This window comes from Solenopsis invicta, chromosome 14 (genome assembly GCF_016802725.1).
Source record: "Solenopsis invicta isolate M01_SB chromosome 14, UNIL_Sinv_3.0, whole genome shotgun sequence".
NCBI lineage: Eukaryota > Metazoa > Arthropoda > Insecta > Hymenoptera > Formicidae > Solenopsis > Solenopsis invicta.
Window position 1 is genome coordinate 16,506,312 of NC_052677.1, and position 8,981 is coordinate 16,515,292.

General features: G+C 44.3%; 1 protein-coding gene across 1 annotated transcript; it reads right to left on the minus strand.

Moving 5' to 3' along the window:
* Window positions 1–1,646: 1,646 nt before the first annotated feature.
* Window positions 1,647–5,916, minus strand: LOC105207621 (forkhead box protein D1). The gene is given in 2 exon segments (XM_011177180.3): window positions 1,647–4,852; window positions 4,855–5,916. Coding segments are annotated over 2 exon segments (1,257 nt in total). The 5' UTR covers window positions 5,497–5,916; the 3' UTR covers window positions 1,647–4,237.
* Between the last annotated feature and the right edge of the window lie 3,065 nt (window positions 5,917–8,981).

Genomic DNA, 8,981 nt, shown 5'->3' on the forward strand with positions numbered 1-8,981 from the left:
AGAATTTTTCCATCACAACAATATTTTCCTATGCACCGGACATCACGTATCATCAACGACGTTAACATGTATCGCTCTGTGCTCTAAATTTCATACCTTTTTAGAACGAGGTTATTCCTCGTGTTATTACGAGGATGTCATTGATATCGCGCGTTATCACCGCGTGATACGTTCGCGTGTTGCAGTTTGATTGTTAGCTTCGGTATTAGTCAAACGTGCGGTCGTAGAAAGGAATCGTATTTGAAATATTGCTATCCACCTGTCATCTTTGTATGCTAATGTTTTGCAGTCCTTATCCTCGTGCATTCGAGCGGGTATCTGACAACAGTGCATGCCTGTCCAAGGGGACAGGCGCGATCGTCCGGCGCAATCGCGAGTGGAAATGATTTTACAGAAAACACAAAAGACTATCGGCGAATTTATATCGCCGCCTGTCAATCAGCTCGCCTGTCAATCAGCTCGAACCTCGATGCGCAATATTCTCCCCTCGTAACTTATTGTTTCGATCGTCGTTTCACTGATAGCAATATTTTTGCAGCGACACAAGGCACTCGATAAAAGCGCAATTATTCGAAGAATATTCTATATACTTTTCTCTCGACCGCGTGTTTCTAAATGGAAAGTTTACGGCGATATCAATAGCGGGATATCTAACTAAAACGTGTGCAATTATTTGAAGAAAATCTTATATAACAGAACATATTGCTGCGCGTACATTGTTACGTATTAATGTCAATATCAGAAAAACTTCTGTCGACCAGTGGTACTACACTGCGTTTCTTTATCTTTCTTCTTTCGAGCCTCTTAATTACCGTCACTCTGGTAAATTAGTTTGCTTCCTGGTTAGCCGCATCTATCGCGACTTGTTAATAGCGCGCCGCAATCAACTTAATAAATGCGAGGAATGCACTCGTCTTTTCGCGGGAATGGACACAATTCTTCTTTTTTTTTGCGCGCGCGCGAGCGGTCCAGCCCAAGTGTGCAACAAACGCTCATCTTGTGGCCTGTGTACATTAACTAATGGCCAAGTCTGACCGTTTGTCATCACGACAAATAGATTTCTCAGGTACCCTCGACGCGTCGCATAACGGCGCGCGGATACGCGCGGAATGTTTCTGTCAACTCGGGTATCATTTTTTTTAAGCAGACGCACAAATACCGCGGATCACGCAAAAGGATCGATAATCATCGACCAACCTCGAGGAAAGTCTATAGCGGAAGTCCTTTCCGGAATAAAGAAAAGATAAAGATAGAAAAATCAACATATCGAAATAAGAAATAAACAAATATAAATATAAATAATTTACAAAAAATATATTTACAAAGAATTGGAACGATCACGGGCAAAAAGGAAAACTCGAAAAAATCGAGAAGCCCAAAATGTAAAAAGAAATTAGAAAACGTTATAACGATTGCTATAAAACAACATATTAAAACAATGACAAAAAACGTGTTTATACGGCTCTTCTCGGTAATGCAGCAAGAAAGGCAATTAATTTAAAGCCTGTGCGGCTCGCGAAGGCAGTCCACCTATTACGCCAATAATAATGCGCGGTGCTCTTTATCTCGATAAAAAACGCACGTCATGATTATTATTTTCATTCTCTTTCAAAGGAGTCGGGTGAATTAGCGGAGAAAGAGAGATATTCGTGGGAACAGAAACTTTATTAAAGTTCAGTTGCAGTTCGAGACAGTAACAGAGAGAGAGGCCGCCGGCGTGTGCTTACGAGGTAACTGTGAAAAAATGGTCTTGCGTTTCTCACCGGTGCGACATCGGTAACGCGATCGTCACTGTCGATCGCACATTCGCGGATCCGCGTATCTGAATTCTGTACGCACAGGTACGTATACATCGATACATATACATACATACATACAAGGGAGGAGGAGAAGGAGGAGGAGGAGGGTGGGGGAAAAGTACTCGGGTTTGTACAGAATATATATATCTTCGTTTTACCGTCTCTACCAACGTGGATTATACAATAGGGATGCGCTATCTTAGACCCTAAACGACTTTTATATTACACTATGAACAAGCGGAGATCGCAATCAGTCTGACGTAATGCCCCGCGTACGTATCAGTAGTTTCTGTGCTGCCTCTTCCGGCAACTGGGCCGCGCGTCCTCGCGTATATTTACAAAAAGTCCTAAATTCGCCGGTAGAATCTTTCAGCGTTAACGCGAGCCGCTCATCCCAAAAGTGCAGCGAATTTCGGGCGACCTCGGCGTTAAAAAGATCCGTTTCACATTTTTTCCTCTTACAAACTTGTGATTTTCTACTGTAGTGTACAAAGGTACTGCAATAGATATTATAAATAGATACTTTACGTTAGATAAGCGTATTAACTTTAAGTAACATTTATGGTACGGGGTTTTGCGTGTCACTTTTAAGATAAACGGACCGCGTCGGGATTAACGATTAACGAATCATCATACCACAATTCACAATTCGCACGATGATCGTTGACCATTGTTACACGCTTCATAGATTCCACCGTCGAACTCCAGTCTATACATAATTTTTTCTTAGACATCTATCTATATAATACACGTACAAGTTCTTCGGGCATAGCCAAAGCTTGCCTCGTTCGAATTGCCGAACTCGAAATTTATTCCTCACGCTCGATGAAAAAGGTCGGTTAACCGTCGACAGAGAGAGCTAGCCGTTATTACACGAGGCTTTCTGTTTATTAAATCAGGAGAAAAATGAGATACTTGAGCCCCGTATCTACAAACGGCAAGAAATTCTAAATTTGAAGCACGTCTGAAAAAAATTAAAATATTCCTGAGACACTTTTGCAAGACTTTCATATCGCCTTCTTGAACATTTATATTGTCTGAATACTTTGATCTTCAAGTACGCCGAGCAAACATACAAGTTCAATATCAATTTTTCAATCATTTTTGAAAATACGATTCTTCTCTCGTTTCTTTTACTCCGTTTCCCGTTGAAGGGCCGACAAAACGACTTTGCGCAAAGTTTTCGTCGTAAACCAATTAAACGTAAGAACGCACAGCAATGAATAACACGCGAGAATGTGACCCTCATGTGACGCTAGAAATATAATCGACAACTGATCTATTTCTCGCGTGATTACGTTAACACGCGACACCCAACAATTTTCCGCCTAGCTTTTCCGTTTCGGAGGTCAACTTACGCGTATTTTTCACGCGTGTCGCATTCAAACCCGGACAATATAAACCTTTAAGAAATAATTCGAAACGTCCAGCGAATATTTTTCAGACGTTCTGCCTTCTTTCGGTGTCTGAATGTACGAGGCGTTCACCGAGAGAAATATTAATCAAAAGTTAAATAGTGAAATGAATTTTGCAGTTATTGGTACCAAAAACTTGGTTATATTTAACGAACCATTTAGTCATAAGTCGTATAAAAACAATTGTTTGGTTAAGGCTGTAGATTGTTTGGTCGAAACAACTATATGTTTAGTAATTACAACTATAAAATTCATTTGATTACTATTCAAACGTTTTTTTTTTTTTTTTGCTATCTCACCAAATATTTCTCTCAGTGTTGAGAATGATATAGACCTAAATACACTTGTAACACGCGCCCGCGATTTCAATAATTAATATACATAAATGGTATATAAATATAATCACATAAATATATATAACAAATATATATATATAATAATATAAAAATAATACAAATAATGCAACATAGTTCTCCGTTATAACTTCTAAATGATTCTTCTATGATTCAATCATTATTGCTTAAGTCTATATCATCCTCAAATCATCAAGTATCTCATTTTTATCGTTTTGCAATGGCAGATTTTTCTAGCAACTTAAAGCCGAGAAAATCTATCGTTAATTGATTTACTTTCGCTTATTTATTTAATGGGACGGTCCCATTTACAACTTTTCACTTTTTAATATTGCAATATCTTCGCGCGACCAAGTCTCAATTAGAATTCTGTTAAAGCTCGGTTCAAATCAATTTGAAAATATAATTTTGTATTTATCGTCCTTTCTCCTGAGACGTATCGCATCTCTCATTTATTTACTCGACAACGGTAGGATAACGACACTTTTGTTAAAAGAAAATCGTATCCTCCAGACGATTTTGTTTTTAGAAAACAAGGCGACACGATAGAACCGAATATTCGACAAGTTTTTAAAAGCACGCGGTGAAAAGAAAAGGAGCCTCGTGGACACTCGGCAGACATGAGCGGCTACCTGTCATGCGAACCGACCGGCTTCTTCCGAGCCCTCCATTAGACGCTGGACCCGCCGGCGGAATTAGCCGGGATGTAGTAATTCCTGACGTGCAGATGATTGTGAAGGTGTACAGCCGATAGCGCTTGCTGTTGCTGTTGCTGCTGTTGACCGCCGCTTTGTACACTCTGATGGTTCCAATGAGCGGCCGGAGACACGACTTTAGGTATATCCGGACTAGCCGACGGCGGCGTGCTCGGCGACGGTAAGGCGTTCGCATCGGCGACTACGTCGACATCGACGTCCTCGTCGTCCTGATCGGCCTCCGGCAAATCATGCTCGTCCTCGCTGCAGCTAAACCTACGCGACTTGGCCGGCCCCAGGACATCCTCTTCGATCTGATGTTGCTGATCATCAGGTGCCAAGAGAGACGCCACGTCAAACTGTCGCTTCCTCGGCTGGAAGGACGATCGAAGGGACTGGCTCTGGAAGGGATTCTGTTGCTGTTGCTGCTGCTGTTGCTGTTGATGATGGTGATGATGCGGCGCCCACAATGCAGATATCGGTTGCGAGGCTACCGTGGGACCGAGAGTCGTCGGAGGTGGCGGAGTGGCGGGTAAGGGCGGTGGGCTGGGACTATCCGGTTCCTCGTCTACCGCCAAGCCCATGTGTCGAAGCCCATGTGTCGACGCACTTTACGCTGGGCCTTGCGTCGGCGGAAGTCGCCACGCCGGAAATCCTCCAGGTTCGCCGGATGAATCGCCCAGTAGTGACCCTTACCGTTAGCGCTCCTGCCGGACTTAACGAAGCAGTCGTTCAGCGAGAGATTGTGTCGGATAGAGTTACGCCAACCGGGGCCGCGGGTGCGAAAATAAGGATAGTGCTCGAGGATGTGCTGATAGATATCGGACAGCACGAGTTTCTTCTCTGGTGACGACAGTATCGCCATGGCGATCAAGCCGATGTAACTGTGCTGAGGTTTGGGTTCCTCGGGTATCCGTTGGTGATGCGGATGCAGCAGCGCCATGGACAGTGCCAATCGGCCTGGGTAGCCAGCCGCGGCGGCGGCCGCCGGGTACAAAGGTAACGGCGCCGGAAATCCCGGGCCCATGCTCAGGTGAGCCGTTGGCGCCCCCGAAGGCTGATGGGCCACGCCGGGATGCTGCATCTGCTGCGCCAGTCGCAACCGTTCCGCCATCGCGTAATGGTACAGATGCAGCCGATAATGCTCGAGACCTGGGAGAAAGCCGGCCATCGGGTTACCCAGGCCAACGGCTAGCGGTTCCTTCGCCGGCGGCGGGCTCTCGTTGCTGCACATGACGATGTCTACCGACTCCAACACCGATCCTTGATTCTGGACGACACCACTGATCGCGTCCTCCCCACTGAGGGGGAGCGCTCGTCGCGATCGCGGTCAGCGACGGTTTTCCGCGTTGGACTACGTGGTCATGGAATTGTCGGATTGGAGAACCGACATCGGAGAAAAGAAATCGAGATCTCCCGAGCACTTTTCCGCGCACTAAACTCGCCGCCCGTTATCGTTCCCAGATACGCACGGGGCTCCCAATATTGGAGTCGTAAATTATCGCTCCAGGGGTGGCGACGTCGCGCCGCCAACAATCGCGGCAGTCCCTGTTTTCCGACAGTTTTTACCCTGTTTGTCGCGATGCGCACTGAGCAGCGGACTGTTCATGATTTACGATCCTCGGCCGAGTGTGACTGCCTTGCTGACGGGTTTTTCGTTCCGCTCAGTGCGCGGCCGCGTAAACGGTGCCCGCCCATCGTGCGGGGAACACTCGGCATTCGACGCGGAGAGGGGACCAGCGAGTGTATCTGGTCGGCGAGATCCTGCGCGGGGTCTGACGCGGTGGAGGGAACCTGAATGTCGGAACGTCGTCCAATGGAAGATCGGAGGGTCGGACGAAAATGGAACCCACCACCGGTCGGCACGCCTACGACGTAGCGATATTGATCCTGGCCGGCGTAATCTGGCCGCCGGTGGTGGTAGTGGAGATGGTGACGGCCTTGATGATGGTGCGGCCGTCGTCGCCGCACCACGTCGCCGCTCTCTTATCTCTACGTGGCCTAACGTAGCTCGATATCATAGCCGATCCTGGACCGGGGAGTTGAGAGACGATCGATGCGTGTTTCCCGTTTTCAGAGCGCGTGCTGCACCGCGAGTTTCGGAAATGGCATCCGCTTTCTCTGTCTATCTGTCATTCTCCTCCTCTCGCTTTGTGCGTGTTGCTCCGTCGTCATGGAGCCCGACGACCAAGAACGAGACAGTCTTGCGAGATTGAGTGGTCTTATCTACGATTCCGATGCTTGTGCGGATTGCGATTTTGATTTAAGGTAAAGATTTCAAATAACGTATCTATATGCTGAAATGGAAAGACATGGAGTAATACGCTGCGATTAACGTTTATAAAAATCTCGGCTCACTATAATTAATAATTATTTTTAGCTTTAAATTTTCCAATTATTTTTTTTTTACCTTTTCATTAAAAATGTTTATATCTACATGTCCGTTTTATTTTTAATAAAGAAAATACAGTTTAAAATACAGTTAAAATGTATTTGATCTCTTACGCATGTACATTTTCCGATTGCTATAAAAAAATGCATATGTAATCTCGTAATATAATAAAGAATCTCGACGATCACTATTGCATTTCTCGAAATATTGTTTCAAGTTTAATCTCTAATATGAGAGATATATTTAAAAAATGGAATCTCTCTATGTCGCTAAGAAAGTTAGTATCACTACAAAATGATTAATTTATTTCTAATTATAGATGGCTATTTAACTTGTACGTGCTAATAATAAATTAACAAGTTTGTTCAAAAAGCCATCGTGATATCTAAGATAGCTGACTTACGCGTCCATCTTGGATTTATCTTAGATCCTCTTGGAATCGATTATCTGGATGAATATTAAAATAACGAATAATTAATTTGCAAATTAGATAAATAAATTAATATCGCAACGTAATCGCAACGTAATCGTACTCTGTTTTGGTAATATACCATTTGAGCGCAAGTTTTTTTAGTTCGAATTAGATTGTTCTACACACCGAGAGAAAAGATTTTGTTAATTCAACAAACATCAGTACCTGTAACAAATATATGTAAATATAGTGATAATAAATCACACTTGTTGTCACTACATGTACAAATGTTTGTTAAAGGTACCGACATTTGTCGAATTAGCAAAATCTTTTCTCTCAATGACAACACCGATCCGAAATCAAACCCCCGTCGAGTAGAATCGACAGTCTCGTTTGAAAGACATCTCGCACGGAGGGCACGAGGGGGGAGAAAGAACGGGTGTATCGGAGACTTCCGTTGGCGCCCCTCCGATTTTTTTAGATCCGCGACCCTCACTCGCTCTCGTCCGTCAGAGAATCCTTTCGGCCCGCGTGGCGCGATTCGCGGACAAAGGTGCGATAAAGGCGCCCGGGTTGCCCCGTTATACGTAGTCACCGCCCCGCAACTATTTGTAAGCATCCGCCATGCTGGTTTCATATCTGCCGTTTCGGCTTGCACAAAAACATTATTTTCAATCGCGCAGGAAGCAAGGGGGGATGGGGAGGGCCGATGCAGCAATATGGCGTTTACCCTACACGAAAGTATACGGGGGGGACGCGCGACGTGCGCGCGATCGGCTCGGATTGCAATTGTTGCGACTCGTTGCAAATAACAGTTCGTCGTTCCCTCTCCTCTCCCCCTCCCCCCATCAGGATTCGCAACCAGTATCTGCTCCCTCCCTCCCTCCCTCTCTCTCTTTCTCTCTCCCTCCCTCTTTCTGCTATCCCTGGCGCAGCTATTCGCGCGACTCCGTTATGCGTGCCCGAGCCTCGCTGCTAGCAACGGAAATACAATGTTGCCTATCGGCGCAGCGTGTAAACGTTCCATTGGCGGAGTTACACGCCACCCGGTACATCCCGTACGTGCAACGGCTGCAGATAACGATATCGCGTTGTCTGCCACCGAATGCACACGCTCGAGCTCTCAGCGCAGGCACATTGCATTGGGAAATAACGCATATTATTGCGGTTTTATTGTCGGAAACCTGGCAGACAATTGTATTTTGTTAGAGCACTCACAGCATATACAACTATACAAATTTCTTCCTTAAAATTGTAATTATAGCTAACATCTTTTTCAAGTTGCATCCTCTGTAATCAGAATGATTGCGAAAAATAAGGTTTGTAAAAAGCTTAAAAAAAAAAAAAAAAAAATAACTTGAAAAAGTAGCACGTACATCAATTTAAATATTATAGTTATCTCTTCCCTTCCAATTAGCTTAGATTTATTAATAATAAATACGATTATTAATGGGTCATATTTTTTCTAAGAAAAATATAACTTAGCTCCAGTTTGTAAAAGTAAATTAAAAGTGCGCTAACGTAATTTATTAGAGTAACGTGAAATTTAATATAAGATTTAATATAATATTTAAAGTTTTTAATCGAGAAAGAATATCTGGCATACATCGCATGCGTGTGTATCGTGTATAATTCTATTTAGGAGAAATTATGCTAATTAAATTTATTTGTTTCCAGGCAATCGCGCACGTGTAAATAAATAAATTCGACGAAGGACGTTTTGAACGTAAGTATGGCTCTTAGAGCCGCATTTAACGGCAAATTTGCGCGAATATCGCGTCGTGTAAAAAGATGCAATTTCCCGGTATAATCCACTTTGCGCGCTTTTTCGCGCCACGATGGACCACCCGGATCTACGTAGCCGGGGCATTGCATTATCGGCAACAGTGAAAATCGCGCGTAGATAGGCGCGATA